The sequence below is a fragment of the Elephantulus edwardii genome, unplaced genomic scaffold (genome assembly GCF_000299155.1).
Source record: "Elephantulus edwardii isolate Elephantulus edwardi_28Jun2011 unplaced genomic scaffold, EleEdw1.0 scaffold00021, whole genome shotgun sequence".
Taxonomy (NCBI): Eukaryota; Metazoa; Chordata; class Mammalia; order Macroscelidea; family Macroscelididae; genus Elephantulus; species Elephantulus edwardii.
This window is the reverse complement of record NW_006399771.1, coordinates 21,450,907-21,467,841: the sequence shown is the minus strand read 5'-3', so window position 1 is coordinate 21,467,841 and position 16,935 is coordinate 21,450,907. Positions and strand designations below refer to the sequence as shown.

Here is a 16,935-nt window from a genome sequence, read left to right as displayed (position 1 = left end):
CTTATTATGATTGCATCAAAAAATTTATCTCTAAATTATAATGGAACCTAGTTTGTTGTTTTGTTTTGAATAAGTTCAATCTAGACAGCAATGCTTTTCATTTCATAATACCTTAACTTTTAAAGAAAATGTCTTTGTGTCCCAAAAGCTATATATATTTCATTCATTTCCCACAAATGCCCTCAAAGGTTAATAAAACTTGTATTATTATCCAATTTTATCAATAAAGAGATACAAGACATTAATACAAGGTCATATGTCTATTGATCAGCAAAGTCAGAACATGAGTCTGACTACCAGTCTAGTGTGTGTCTCTTCCACACAAAGCTATCATCATTACAAGAATGTCATCTAGTAATGCATAAGATGAGTATTGCATTATCAAAACAATCATTTTTACTTTTTATCTAATTAGCAAAACTCATATTTTCTAATTCACAATTCATATAATACTATTTATTTCATTAGTTGTAATTAATTGTTATGGTAGGAAAGATGATCAAAAGTTTTAAGATAGGTATTTTTATTTTATTTTCATTTGCAAGGATATATATTTTATTTTAAATATATAAGATAGCAAACAACAAATACTGGCAAGGATGAAGAGAGACTGGAACTTTCATTCATTACTGGTAGGAATGTAAAATGATACAGCCACTATGCAAGGTGGTCTGGAACTTCCTCAAAAAGCTAGAAATAAAAATACCAGTTGACTCAGGATTCTACTACTGAGTATATACCCTAGTGAGACCAGAGCTATGTATCAAACAATTGTATGCACACCCATATTTATTGTTGCATTATTCACAGTAGCAAAGAGATCCAAGCAATCCAAGTGCCCATCAACAAGCAAATGGATAGGAAAACTGTGGTACATTCACACAATGGAATATTACACAGCACTGAAAAACAAAGAATTCCTAAAACATTACGCAATAAGGGGTACCCTAGAGGACATTGTTGTTATTATTATGTGCGGTTGAGTTGCCTGCAACTCATAGCAACCCTATTTACAAAAGCCCTAAACCCTGCTTTTATTTGCGATAATCTTATTGTCTGATAAACCTACCCCTATTACCCCAGTCACTGAATCAGTCCATCTCATCAACGGTCTTCCTCTCCTACACTGTCTCTTCACCATGCCAAGCATGGCGTTCCTCTCCAAGGACTGATCCTGCCTTGCAACATGTCCAGTGTATGTCAGATGGAGCTTCAGAATCCTTGCCTCCAAGAAGCAGCCTGGCTTCACCCTCTACAGGTCTATTCTCCTAGAAGTCCATGGTATATTCAATACTCTTCTCCAACACCACAGCTCAAAGGCATAAATTCTCCTTCAGTCATTCCTAGTCATTGTCCAGCTTTCTGATGAATAGCAAGTAACTGCAAAGACCATGGCCTGGATCTGGTGCGCTTTAGTCTCCAGACTGACATCGTTGCTCTTCAGTACTTTGGAGAGGTCTCTGACAGCAAACTTTGCCAATGCAATTAATCTTTTAATTTCCTGGCTGCTGGTACCAAGAGTGTTGATTGTAGAGCCAAGCAAACTGAAGCTGTTGACAATCTCAGTCTCTTCCAACATTCATTATGATGCTGCCAATCAGCCCAGTGGTGAGAATCTTTGTTTTCTTGATTTTGAACTACAATCCATAATAAAAGCTGCAGTCCTTGACCCTCTGCATCAAGCCCTTCAGGTCCTCCTAAGTTTCACCAAGCAAGGTAGTGTCACCTGCATTACGCAAATTGTTGATTAATCTACATCCAATCCTGATGCAATATTTCTCTTCAAAGAGCCCCGCCTCCCAGATAATCTGTTCCACCTATGTGGAAAGATGTGGAGATAGGACAAATCCTTTATGCACACCCTTCCCAATTTGGAATCATGCAGTGTTCCCTTGCTCTGTTCTAATGCCTGCCTCCTGGTCCAAGTATAGGTTTTCCATATGTGCAATCAAGTATTTTAGGATTCTCATTCTTCTCAGAGTCAGCCATAGTTTGTTAAGTTAAATATCTCTGTCACAAAAGGACAAATAACATATAACACTGCTGCTATAAAATAGGACAGACATGGGAGGGTTGTGGAGAGAATGGGAATAGAGTGGGCAAAATGAACATTGCAATATAACAGATGAGGGGAAGAACTGACCAAAAGAAATATATGATTAGACATTATATGTAAGACAACAATCTAGAACATTGTGGGTGAGTTAGGGGAGGAGGGAAAGAAAATGTGCACCAATGAACTTAAAAAGAAAAGAAAAGGGGTAAGAAAATAGGAAAAAAATAAATCAAGTGTCACAAACACTGAGAAATATCTGGAAATACTGCTTTTCTACTGCTTAATAAGAAACCAGTTGATAATTGAAACTACCTGATATTATAATCATCCATACCTTGGACAGCCTTGAAGACCTGCTTATCACTGCCTTCTTGACTGGTTTCACCATCTTGTTGTTCCTTAGAAGCAGCTCTGCAATTCATATATGTACAGTGATAAAAAAAATCATATTCTTTCTTGCAATCGTACATGCTGAAATTTAAGTTCTTCCTTCTCTACACTCAAAGAAATTTCAAATAGTTGGAAGCAAAAGTGCTTAGATATTCATTAAGTTCCACCTTTCCCTGATACTTTAATACTCAGGGTGATTAAATATGCTACAAGAGCTAGCTTGTAAAATTTTCCAGAAACTATATTTAAACATTATATATATACCCTTAGCTTTTTCATAATATTTTAAGATCTTTAATAAAAATATTGAACTTTAAAGCAGTCACATCCTACAAAAGATAACTCAAAAGTTTCTTTTTAAAATGCCAGATTACACTGACTTTGCTTAACACAAGAAATGAAAAAGGAATACAGACTTTCTTTTTAAGTAAATTAGTCAAACAATTGGCAACTATTGTATATTTAATACAGAAATCAGTCAATATGAATTATAGTTAACATCAAGAAAGTACTGTGAGTAAAGTTAAAAATTCTTAAAGTGCATTTTTAATTCATATCATTATTTTTATTATGCACATAATATAAATGAATAATACTATAATCTCAAGTGACCAAAAGTTTCGCCCTAACAAGGTAGGAGAAAATTGTTTTAATATTGTATGGATATTCCATCCTCTAACATTTTCCCCCCTTTGATAGCATATAGTAAATAAAAGCGCTGCAGATACATGACCTTTGCTGTTCTATGCCACTGAGTCGGAACCAACCCATAGCTAACCGACGAATGAGTGGGTTTTCACAGGCAGCAAAGCCTACAGAAGGAGATTGCCCATCCTTCTCCTGTGAAGCAGCTGGTAGATTAGAACCGTGTCAACTGGGATTTCAGGGCAGCTTCTTGCCACAAGGTCATCAGAGAAAGTACTTTTCATTAGCACAAAATGGAACATTATTGAATTTTAATTGTAAGGGTCCCCACATGTGGAATGAATTTTGTTTTTCGAGTACAAGATAGCATACAAAATATATATACATTGTTTGCTGTGGTTATAAAAGAAAAAGAATCCTTAATTAAAGCAAAAATATTCTTGGGATTGAATCTTATTTTAAGTTTATTTGAAAGCTTATGGTAAGCCTATTGAAACATAAATGTTTTTACTTTCAAAATTACAAAGTCAGTCTGAACCTACTTGAGAGAATCCAAAGCTATCCGATCAATATTTGTAATTCGAAGTATCAGTAATTGGTTTTCTTTTGTGCTTTCTGGAAGGCTGGGGTGATCAGAAGTCAAAAACGTCAAGTCTGCATCCTAAAGAAGTTGACAGAGGAATTATTTAAGCCAAAAAGCATATAATTAGTAAAATATGATTGAGTCAGTCACGGCCATGATGTCAGAATCAACTTGTAGCTGACCTTCTGGTGGGTTTTCAGAAGCCTCAGGTGCACAGGAAGCTCTGGTAATGTAGTGGTAAAGAGTTACACTGTCAAGCTAAAGGCAGGAGCTTGAGTGGGGGTGGGGGTGGGTGTAGAAATGATTGGCAATCTCTTCCCCTGCAATTTAACAACTCCAAAAACATACTGGAGGGTCTGCTATGAGTCATTTCCAACTCAATGGCACATAACAACAGTTGTTGTTAAGTGCTGTTGAGTTGCAGACGACTCATAGCGACCCTATGAAGGAGAGTCCCCAATACTTGGGTGTCTCTCATCCTCTCTCCAGGTTCATAGGGTTTCCGGAGGTAAGCTATTATTAAGTGGATGCCACTCCTCCTTCCAAGCTTGTTCGAATCGGGGAAGCTCCACCCCACTCTCTGTCCCCATTGGGTAGCATTTGACACATCAGTGTCACAGTGTTCAGCCTCACAGCAACCACAAGTTACTGCTGTACGGCAACTTGTACACCAGGGCTATATGACCTAGAGGAATGTCTGAACAAAAACAATGAAAGACTGCCCAAGGGCCCTTCAGTGTCTTACCAACCCGGCACACCCAAACTCTGGCAAAGTCCTTCCACCAGACCCCCAGTTCATCTAGCAAGTCCACTCTGCCAACCCCGATGTGGGGCCAAAAGAACACCAAAATTGCCCTGAGCCCTCAAACCTGCCGTGCCTCAAGAAGCCAGAGCCCGAATTCAGCTGACATTAAATCTCCCAGGAAAAGATTGCTCACCTTTCTTCCAGATAAATTTGGGTTGGCAGCATAACTCCATACTCACTAAGCCACTAGAGTTCAATCCTAGTTATATGTGACATAGTATACTTTCAGATAAAAGTATATATGTAAAATTATAATTTGGGCAAATTATTATTTACACAGGCTTTAATTAATTCTACAGAATAAACACAGTAATCTACCAATCAGCCCTCAATTAGAATGATTTTCTACTGAGTGCTTTATGTTTGAAAAAATGAAACAAGATTTTAAAATAACACTTAGATGAACAAAGAACAACAAAGTGCTTTCGGTGCAGTCAGGAGTCTCTGGAGAAAACAAACCTGCCAGCAGCTGTCTCTTCCTGTTTTGATTGATTCACAGCCTGGGAAACCTTACTGGGGGCTCCTGAATCGACTCAAAGGCAGTGAGTTTGGGTTTATACACAGAAATAGAGCTATTACTCTACAGAAAGGTGTACTATGAATGTTTGCAACCACTGCCATGTCACCTCTAGCTCTCTGAGCTGTAGTCCAAGAGTAGGGACAACTGACAAGGTTTATACCAGGGCTCTTACAAAGCAGTTGTTGTTATTGTTATTGTTATTGGTGGTGTGTGCTTTTCAGTCAGAATTGACTCATAGTTGAGCCCTGCAGCAAGTTTTCAGAGCCAGTAAATCCCATGAGAGGTGATGGCCCATCCGTTTCCTGCTTAGCAAATAGTGATTTCCAAAAGGATGTCTTTGAGGGAGTTCTAGTAGCTTAATGGTAAGGAATTGCACTGCCAACCCAAAAATAAGTGGTTTGAATCTACCAGCTGCTCAACAGGAGAAAGATGGGCTGTCTCTTCCTGTGCAATTAACTGCCTCGGAAAACCCACTAGAGGCTTAGCTGGCTATGTGTCTATTCTGACTCGATGGTACAAAAAGTGCCTCTAAGATTGCGGTGCAATGTCTTGCCACTAGGCCACCAGAAAAGTGACTGTTTACAAATCAACCAAGGGGAGAGCACCCATGTAGCAACTGGCTACAAAAGCCACTCACAAGAGTGTGCCCTCTAATGCACAGATGAACAAACCTCAAGTCTGCAGGCCTGATACAATGGGCAGTAGGCATTATCAGGAGTCCAGTGAACTTCTGATTCAAAAACTTCTCTTCCAGTATCTTCTGTGAAAAATTGCTTAGTACTTCAAAATAGATCTGCACTTTCAGCTAACCAGTGCTTTGCAGGAAGCAAGTGAGGTCTATTTGATTGAACTTTTTGAAATTGCTAACCCATTTGCTATACATGCCAAATGTCTAACAATTATTCCAAAAGACATCCAACCAGCATGCCACATATGTGAAAATTCCTTAAGAATCCACTATAATGGGAAACATTTCATTCTTCTCTTTTTCCTTCTACAGAAAGTTTGGGTTTTCATTCATCCATTGTTGCTAATCTCCTCCATCCTTCTCCCTCCCCCAGTCTACTTTGCAAACAAAGCTCTCTTGTTCCAGATTGTTGTCATACATAGAATGTCTAATCACATATTCCTTTCAGACAGTTCTTCCCCTCATCTGTTGCAAAGCAATTTTCATTACCTATCCACTCTTCCTATTCTCCCTTCAGCCTCCCATGTCAGTCCCATTTTAAAACAGCAGTGTTACGCAGTATTTGCCCTTTTGTGACTGAGCTATTTCGCTCAGAATAATATTCTCCAGGCTCACTCACATTTTGCAGTGTTTTACAAGTTTATTGTTTTTAATGCTGTGTAATATTCCTTTATGTGAATGTATCACAGTTTTTCTATCCATTCTTTTTGTTGATGGGCACTTGGTCAGCTCCTATCTCTTTGCTATTATGAATAAGTACCAATAAACATGGGTGTGCATACAAACTCTGTTTGAGTCAATGTTCTGGTTTCTTTATAGTATATTCCCAGTAGTGGAATTGCTGGGAAACACTTCATTCTTTAAAAAAAAACCACCAAAAAACCAACAAAAAACCCCAACAACCTTGTCCTGTTATTGGTAGTTCTTGAATGTTAGATAATTTTCTCCATCGGGTTAAAAGTATGATTGTGAATGGAAAAATAAGGGCAGAAATCAGGTACTGGTAGGTTTTCCCTTTTCATGTATAGGTCAATTTCTAATATGAATCTGGGAGCATAAAGGATTATTGAAAATCAGAAAAAATGTTTCTGTGAAAAGTTTCAGCAGTTTGGCTTTATGCCAATTATGAATAAATATGTTACATTTTTCTGGACAATGTCAACATTTGGACTTTTAAAAAATGAGTAAATTTCTTATTGATAGCAATCAAATAGTGTTTGTGGCATTTTTATCACACAATAGATTCTTTTCATTCACTGTACCTTTCTAACAGAATTGTCCTACATGTAAGTACATATTTGTAATGTTGTCTATCTTCTGTGTGTTTCTGTAAATTTGCTATTAGACTACATTAAACTATTTTTAAAAAGAAAGATGCACTTTGAATTTATGAACTGTGATGGATTTGGTCTTTTGAGAACATGCACACATAAATATAAAAATCTATTATAACCTAATAAAGACAATTGAGGCTCTCTAACAAAAGGCCTATCAAAATGACTTAATATAAATGTAGAAAACAGTTATTTTCATTGTTAAGTTGATCCAATAGACATATCTTGTGATGTGAGAATCACTTAAAGTATATTTCAATTTAGGAAATCAAGAAGCACTAAGGAGTGAGTGCTTGCCAAGTAAGGCTGCTGAGAGAGAGGTTCCACATTCAAGGAAATTAAAAGCAGCTAATGAAAGCATGAGGCTGGGGGCAAACAGAGCTCCCTGGCTGCAAGCATCCCCTTTGAGAAGCTCCTTCTTTGCCTCGGTGTGTTGTAAATCAGTTATACTTCTGTAAAGATGATTGAGTAAAGGGTGAAATGCACACTAAAGATCTAGTTCCTGTTATTTTTTAACAAGAATAGCTTACTAATGGCTGATATAAGAGTTCTTACACTAGGTCCAGATTCAAATTGTTACTCTAGTTGAACTTGTGAGTAATTTAAGACAATAATTAAGGTAGAGTGCCAGCTTGTTTAAACCCTGAAGGGCAGAGGACAGACATTCCTCTAGGTCGTATAGCTCCGGTGTACAAGTTGCCATACAGCAATAACTTGTGGTTGCTGTGAGGTTGAACACTGTGACACTGATGTGTCAAATGCATTAATGGCTGGTTACCCAATGAGGACAGAGAGTGGGGTGGAGCTCCCCAATTAAAACAAGCTTGGAAGGAGGAATGGCACCCACTTCCATAATAGCTTGCCTCTGGAAACCCTATGAACCTGGAGAGAGGATGGGAGACACCCAGCATTGAGGACTCTCCTTCATAGGGTCGCTATGAGTCACCTGCGACTCGACGGCACTTAACAACAACAAATAGTACATCAGGGAGTTTTGGAGGCCTAGCAGAGAAAGAGCTCCATTGTCAGCCTACAATCAAACCGTTTGAATCTGTCAGCTGCTCCATGGAGGAAAGATGGACAATCTGCTTCTGTTTGATTTACAGCATTTGAAAGCCCACTGGAGAGTCAGTTCTGACTTGAGAGCAATCAGAGGGAGGCAGAGCAGAGAAAGAGTGAAATGGTACAACGGAGTCAGTTTCAAGGTTTTGATATCTACTATCTGACATTAGTAGGCTAAAGTATATCAGAGATCATATGAATGGAACAGGATAGGGCAAGGTGCAGAGCCATTGTTCATACAGTTGCAGTCAACTTGACCGCACCTTACAACAACAACAATAAAAGTATATTCATTGCACAAGTTCTCTTCTTCATTACAAGGCCTTTACTCCCTTCTCCCTCTCTGTGTGTTGCTGTTGTTGTTAAATTACATCTATTCAACTTTGACTCAGTGACCCCATGAACAATAGATAGGGACCTTACCCCACCCTGTGCCATCCTAAAGATCTCTGACACACACAAGCCCAAAATTAAAAATATGTCTATCGCTTTGAGGTCTTCTACCTTCCTTTCTTCCCAGCATGATGCACTTTTCCAAGTACTGACTCCTCCTAACAACATGCCCAAAGTATTTGAGATAAACTGTCACTATCCTTGCCTCCAAAAAGCCCCTGGCTGCACCTTTTTCCAAGAAATATTTGTCTTTTTGAAAATTTATGGGATATTCAGCAGTATTCTCCAATATCACAACTCAAAGGCAACAATTATTTTTCTGTTGTCCTTATTCATTGTCCAACTTCCAGCTGCATAATGAATAACTGAAAATATTATAGCTCAGATCAGGTATCATTCAGTCTTCAAATTGACATCATTGCTGTTCAGCACTTTGGAAAGGTCCTTGACAGCAGACTTTCCCAATGCAATACTTTTATTTCCTGGCTGCTGGTGCCAACGGTCTTGATTGTGGATCGACGTAAGTTGAAATTGTTGACAATTTTTATCTCTTCTCCATATTTCATGATGCTATTTATTGGCCTAGTAGTGAGGGGTTTTGTTTTCTTGATGCCTAAACGTAGCACACATTGAAGGCTATAGTCTTTAATCTTCTGTGGCAAGCACTTCAAATCTTTCTCACTTTAAACAAGCAAAGTTATGTCACCTGCAAAACTTGGGTTGTTGATGAGTCTTCCTCTGCTCCTGATGCTATATTCTTGTCTGAGTCAAGCTAAATCCCATTCATTCTCCAGGTATGGGTTAGAAGAGACTTTCTCCAAAAAGCTGCCTTTAACCCCACAAGGATAGATTATTGCTCCTTTGCCATGGCACATGTGACAGCAAGTCAGATACACACACATACATACAAACCTTTAATCTATCATGCTTCCAAAGCTGTAAATAGTTATGGGGAAGATTGCCCAACCTTCTCCTTTGGACTGAGAGGTGAATTCAAACTGCCACATTTCAGGTAGCAGCCTGATAAGTTATGCATTATACCACTAGAGTTTCTTTGACCACAGGTCACAATATCTTGGAAATATTTGTATGTTTCCCATTAGGGTGTGAAAATCCAGTCAATTATAACTCATGGAGACTGTATGTGTGTCACAGTAGAACTGTGCTCCATAGTTTTCAGTGACTAATCTTTCAGAAGTAGATTACCAGGCCCCTCCATCAAGGCACCTTTGGGTGGACTCAAATCTTCAATATTTCTATTAGCTAGAGAATACATTTGTAACACTAGTGAATCCCACTAGACTATAAGCTACATAGACGCATAAAATGAGTATAACTATTCACTGTCAATTTCCAGTGCTAGTCCATTACCATATGTCAGGAATTTATCAAGATGGAAAAATTGCACTGATGATAGGCTATCAGATAAATAACACATACAGAGTCCAAGTACCTCTCTGTATAGAGGAAATCTATCATCCTGAAAGGATAAGCCTGGCTTAGGGGTACATTTCTCCTGGAGGTATTGAAGAAGCTACTTTTTCAATGTTAGAGATTTGGAGAGCTTTTGAAAGTACTACATAGCAAGCTCTCCTGGACATTATTTATACTGTGGAATTATAGGCTGAGAAAGATGAGACAAAATAAATGTTATACTTAAATTCAGACCATTGAGAGATGTCAGTTCTGAAAGATCCTCCTGGAACATTATCTATTAGCCACTCACACAAAAATCCCTGTTCAGAGGCAAGAGACTCCAAATAAGCAAAACATTTCTGAGAAACAAAAATGAAGGGGAGGCATAGCACTCCCTGACCTCAAAACCTACTAAATAGTAGTAGTAACCAAAAGAGCATGGAACTGGTACAACAACAGGCACATACATCAATGGGACAGAATTGAGACTTCAGAAATAGACCCAGTTATCTATGGTCAACTAATATTTGACAAGGAAATAAAACCTATCAAATGAGGAAATGACAACCTCTTCAACAAATGGTGCTGGCAAAACTGGACTACCACCTGCAGAAAGCTGAAACAGGATCCACATCTCACACCACACACAAAAATCAATACAATGTACATTGGAGACCTGGGAGTAAAGCCCAAAACCATAAAGTTCCTAAGAGACAAACTGCAATCAAGCTTAGAAGGTCTAATCTGTGGTATAAAGAGACTGTCAAATACAATCAGAAATGCACAAGCTGAAGAGGATAAAATAGAAGAATGGGACCTTCTAAAGATTAAATCCCTGTGCACTTCGAAAACTTTTTCCAACATGGTGAAAAGAAAACCTACCAACTCGGACAAAACATTTGGCAATACCATCTCAGACAAGAGTCTCATAATGAAAGTTTATAGAATAATTCTCGGCCTCCACAAGAAGAAAAGTGATAACCCAATTACAAAATGGGCAAAAGACACGGAGAGAATTTTCATAGAGGAAGATATTTGAAGAAATGAAATTTAAAATCACAATGAGATACCATCTCACCCCAGTAGCAGTAGCAAAGTTTAACAGGACAGCAAATAATAAATGTTGGAGAGGATGTGGTAAGATAAGAACGCTTATACATCGTTGGTGTTTGTAAAATGGTACAACCACTCTGGAAGGCAGTTTGGAGCTTCCTCAAAAAGCTGAACATAGGAATTCCTTATGACCCAGCTGTTCCACTGCTGGAAATACACCCTGAGAAAATGAGAACTGAGGCACAGAGACTTGTACACCAGTGTTCACAGCAATGCTATTCACCATCTCAAGAACATGGAAACAGCCCAGATGCCTAACCACAATCTATTGGATTGAGAAATTATGGTACATTCACACAATGGAATACTACGCATCATGCAGGAGCAATGATTTTGTAAATTACTACCTAAATTGGGAGGGACTGGAAAGCATTATGTCGAGTCAACTAATTCAGTCCCACAAGGACAGATGCTGTATAAAACCATCATTGTAGAATAAGTATGAGGATCCAAGGTCGGGGAGAGGGTGGAAGCTGAGTGGTGAGGATGAAGGGAGGGGTTAATCATAGGGTCATACAATTTGATGGGCGTGTTTGATGAAGGAAATGGGAAAGATCTGGTGTGAAAAACTGTATTTAAACTTCGTAAATAAACCAGTATTTTAAAAAAATAGAATAAAATAGTGCCTACTCAGGAGGGAAAAGAGGAAATAAACTGGAGACCAGAAACCCTGCTCCTCTGTCCCAACAGGATCCTCTTACAATCAAACATCTAAGGCTTAAACATTTGTGCATACCCATACACACTTAACTTACAATGTAAAAATCACCAAGTTGGTATTGTTTTCCTTTTCTTCGTCCACACTGATGTCTATAAATGTTCTTCTTAATAAAAGGAAGCACATTTGTTCTAGAAGTTAAATACAGCATAAAGTTATTTCACTTCTCTCCAAAGCAATTATCTTGAGTTTTATCAGTATTTTATGACATACCTGTTTTTCCCAAATTTTCTATATTCATAAACAGTAAGGGACTGGTCATGAGTGAAAAAGAACCCAACCAGCTCTCTACAAGTATCATGTCCATTTCTAGAAAAAAGGGAAAAAAAGTAAAATTTTTTCAACTAAAGAATTATTTTCAAATTAAATATTGATAAACTAAAATTGTATAACTCAAAAAGGACTAACATAATTCTTTCAGGTAGACAAAAATGAACAAGAATGATGGGAAATGTGTATTCTACAAGGAAAATATAGCATATAAAGGTGGATGTATAATTACTGCTTCCTACAGTGGGAGAAAAATTAAAAAAATTACTCACCAAATGTTAAACAGAGAGGAAAGAAAGTACCTGTATTTTGCTAGTCATAGTACATAAAGATTATTAAGTAATATTATTTGTGAAAGTATATGGTACTAGTGTAACATTTAAGAATTGGTTCCTGGAGGGAGCTCTGGTGGCCTAATGGCAAGAAGCTGAACTACAATCCCAGAGGTACACAGTTCGAATCCACCAGATGCTCTGCTGTAGAAGGAGGGGCAATCTCCTCCTGTACCCATCAGATCTGATTTGATGGTACACGTTACAAAATAGTAAGAAAAGAAAAAGAAAAAAAAAATAATTGGTTCCTTTGTTGATTTCCTTCATATATCAGTAAACTTCTAGATATCTGAACCATTAAAATGAAATTAATGAAAATTGGTATAATAAATTGGTATGAATAAATGAAAATTGGTAAACGGTGTGGACTTTCCACTTGGTACTATATATTTGATTTTAAAACATAACTTCTAAGTTTCTGAAAGAGAAAAATGTTTCTAATCATAAGGTTGAAATGTTTTATAAAATAATTACCTTGATATGATCCTACCATCAAATTGCAATTTATTAGAAAGCACATTTTCAGTTAATGTAGAATGGGTTTTTATCCTGTTAAGAAATGCATTTTGTTAATAATTTTTCTAAAGTACTGATATCCTATATAATGATAAACTACTCAAAAAAGTTATATTAATATTTTGTCTAAGGATTCTTTTATATTTTGAAACAAATATAATAGAATGCACTAATTGGATAAGTATAAAGGTACAAGTCTGTTTTGGTTTTTTTTTTTTCAGATTACTTATTAGCAGACATAAAGGAAACAACCTAGAAATAAAGTATATATTGTATAAGTGATTTTTATGTTATAACCTATAGTACCATAGTGTAATGAAAATAAATGTTAAATAGATATAGCACATTTATGATGCTGGGAACCACTAAAACCATACATTAAGTAACTTAACGATAAAAGTCAATAAAATCTTACAGAAGCAAGCCCAGACCTATGACAACACTGAGTCATTGATAGAAGTCAACAACTGCTTGCCTCCAGGTAGCTACTTATATAAAAAAAAAAAGTAAATGTGACTATTTAAAGCCACTATCCATCATATTTTTAGTTATGTATAGCAGAAACAATTCCTTATGAAAATAACAGAATAATAGAAAAGTGTTCTAGATAAAGTTCCAGTCCTGGTATACACAACCACCAGCTGGGAAATCCTTCACAGTTATTTAGTCTTTATGGCCTTTCAGATAGCTGAATGATATCATAAAAACTGCTGGCTATAAAATTCTTATTGACAGAATGAGGGAAAAACCAAAAGCATATACTTTGGTACCTACCAATACTTTTCGCCTTCATACTAAGAGAAATGAGGGCTCAATGTTAACTTTTTCTTCCTCTTCTGAAATAATTGTATGATACCCTCATAAAACTGTAAGTATAACACAATTATAATAATGTAAAGAGAAGGCGAAAGAAGCCCTGCTTGCTTAGGGGCTAGACATTTGTCTATTAACTACAAGGCTGGTACTTTGAACCCATTTGCTTTTCTAAAACAGAAAGATGTGGCAGTCTTTTATTTGCACACTTAAAATTATACGGAGGCAGTTTGACTCTGTTCTCTAGGGTCACTTCTTCTTGTTGCTAGGTTCATGTCGAGAATGGCAGCAATCCTAGAAACAATAAATCTGAACTCTGTCCTATCCTGAGCCATCCTCAATATTTCTGACATATTTGAGTCCATTGCTACAATCACCATGTCAATTCTCCATGAGGGTTTTCCCAACCCTTGTTGAGGGTTGTGCCACCCTAACCATCTCTGACATACTCAAGCCCATCATTACAGTCAGTTTGTCAATTTAGCAATCTGAGAGTCTTCTCTTACTCTCCACTTTTCCAAGCATGATGTCTTTTTCTAAGGCCTCTCCTAACAACATGCCCAAAGTAATGTGAGAAAATGCTTTGTCATCTTTTCCTCCATGGAGCATGAATTGGGAATAACTTAATTAGCATGACGTTTAAAGAATAAGAAGTATACAGGCGACTATGGTATTACAAATGGAAATGTTGTTGTTAGGTACCACCAAGTCGTAGACAACTTATGGCGACCCTATGAACCAAAGACCTGAGCACTGTTCGCAGAGTTTCTGGAGTCAAGCTGTTTCAGAAGTGGACGCCACTCCTGCTTCCAAGCTTGTTTTAATCAGGAAGCTCCACCAAACACTGTCCACCATGGGTAACCATTATCCCATTTGGCACATCAGTGACACGGTGTTTAGCATCATAGCAACCACGAGTTACCTCTGTACAGCTATGCACAGACCAGTGCTATACCACCTAGAAGAATGTTGGACAAAAAACGAATTTGAACCTCAGGCCCTTTGGGGCTTTACGTCACTGCCTGCCTTAAACTCCAGGCGAAGCCTCAAGAGCCTTGCTCCTGGGGGGGAGAGCAGTAATGCATGTCAAAAACAAGCCCAAAAAAGCACATGACCCCAAACTCTTGCAATTACTTGCACACGCAGACCACCATGCTCATCCAGCAATGTCATGGCTGCCTTCTCCTCCCCTCTCCCTCTGGGGTTTTAAACCACCACCTGCCTTAAACCCTAGGACAAGCCTAAAGGGCCTCACTCCTGGGAATTAGGGTATTAAATAAGAATATGTGAACAATGAGAATCTTGAAAGCTTAATTATTTCCATTTAATTTAGTTTATTGATAGTATTTTTAAAAATTTATTGACATTTACTGTTTATTTCAAGAATGTCTACTGAATTCCTACTGTGTTCATGGAACAATGTTGAAAAACTAACCATAATAACAGCTACCATTTAATAAAAACTCATGAAATAAACACTCACGCAAAGAACTAAAATGAACTGTAGACAAAGATACACAAAAGAATGGATCTGATGTAAATCTCACTCATGACCAGTGGGAGTATGAGCTGGTATGTTGTTGTTGTTATGTGCCATCAAGCCAACTATGACTCATAGTGACCCAATACACAATAGGTCTGAACCCTGCTCTATCCTGAGCCAATCCCATTGGCTCTGACATACCTATCCTCGTTATCCCAGTTATCATGCCAATCCATCTCATCTGCTGTCTTCTTCTCTTGTGTTGTCCCTTGACCCTTCTTCCAAGCATGATATCCTTCTCCAAAGACTGATTACTGGTTACATAACCAAAGTATGTGAGACAGAGTCTGAAAATCCCTTCCTCCAAGAAGCAGCTTGATTTCACCATATCAGGACAGACCTTTTAGTCCTCTTGGCAGTCCCTGGTATGTTCAATACTCTTTTCAAGCACCACAACTTAAAGGCATCAATTCTTCTGTCATCCTTGGTCACTGTTCAGCTTTCTGATGCATAGCAAGTAATTGTGAAGACCATGACCAGGATTAGGTGCACCTTTGTCTTTAGACTGACGTCATTGTTCTTCAGCATTCTAGAGAGGTCCCTGACAGAAGATTTTCTTAACTGCATTCATCTTTTAATTTCCTGACTGCTGGTGCCAAGAGTGTTAATTGTAGAAAGGGGCAAGCTGAAATTGTTAACAGTCCCAATCTCTTTTCTATCTACCATGATGCTGCCAATTGGCCAAATGGGGAGACTGTTTGTTTTCTTGATGTTGAATTTCAATCCTTACTGAAAACTACAGTCCTTGACACTCTGCAACAGACACTTCAGCCCCTCCTCAGTTTTGGCAAGTAAAGTTGTGTTATCTGCATAACACAGGTTGTTGATGAGTCTTCCTCCAATCCTGATGCCACATTCTTTCTCATAAAGTCCAGCCTCTTGAATGATACGGCCCTCCAACAAATTAAGAATCTAAGAGTCTTACAGGCTAAGAGTTGAGTCTGAGAGTGTACTCCACAGGAGGGTCAGCTAAGAGTCACTTCTGAATCAGTAAAAAACAACAACAATGCATAAACTGGTTTAGCACTTTGGAAAAGCTACTTGTCACTGTCAAATTAAACACAGGAATATCAAATGATGAAGCAATTCCACTGCTAAGTATAGAAATAAGTGTATATGTTGAACAAAAGAGACAAGAAAGTTTAGGGTAGGACTATTCATAAATAGTCAAGTGCCCATCACTATCTCTGTATATTGTAGAATTTTTTGTGGAATATTTATGCCATGTTATATACAGAAATGGGAATAAAGGGTAACAAATACCAATAACATAGTAAATACAACTGTAACATTAAGCTAAAAAGTCAGCAATAAAGTGTGCATAGTATATAATTTCTTTTTTCTACTGTTCAAACCAGGCAGCACTAATCCATGGCATTAGATTGAGATTAAACTGTAGTGCCAGGGTAGCATAGTTAGTAACTGGGAGGGGGTACGCATGGAGATGGAATTCTTCTCATCTTGATCTAAGAACTGGATGCATGAGCATATCTCATTTTCAACATACCTTAAGATGTTGTTGTTGTTGTTGTTGTTGTTGCATGCCATCGAGTCACTTGCGACTCATAGCGACCCTATGCACAACAGCCCTAAACCCTGCTGTATCCTGTGCCAATCGCACTGCCTCTGACACACCCATCCCAATTACCCCAGTCACTGAATCAATCCACCTCATAGAGGGCCTTCCTCTCCTGCGCCGTCCCTCCACCCTCACAAGCATGATGTCCCTCGCCAAGGA

At 37.9% G+C, this 16,935-nt stretch overlaps 1 protein-coding gene across 1 annotated transcript in view; it reads right to left on the bottom strand.

Moving 5' to 3' along the window:
* Positions 1–16,935, bottom strand: part of CAPS2 (calcyphosine 2) — a 60,109-nt gene that overhangs the window by 11,993 nt on the left and 31,181 nt on the right. The window contains exons 5-9 of the mRNA XM_006882562.1: positions 12,800–12,874; positions 11,937–12,032; positions 11,761–11,854; positions 3,634–3,752; positions 2,391–2,467 (exon numbers count right to left, since the gene is read on the bottom strand). Coding sequence (XP_006882624.1) covers positions 2,391–2,467; positions 3,634–3,752; positions 11,761–11,854; positions 11,937–12,032; positions 12,800–12,874 — 461 coding nt within the window. The remainder of the gene's footprint in view (positions 1–2,390; positions 2,468–3,633; positions 3,753–11,760; positions 11,855–11,936; positions 12,033–12,799; positions 12,875–16,935) is intronic.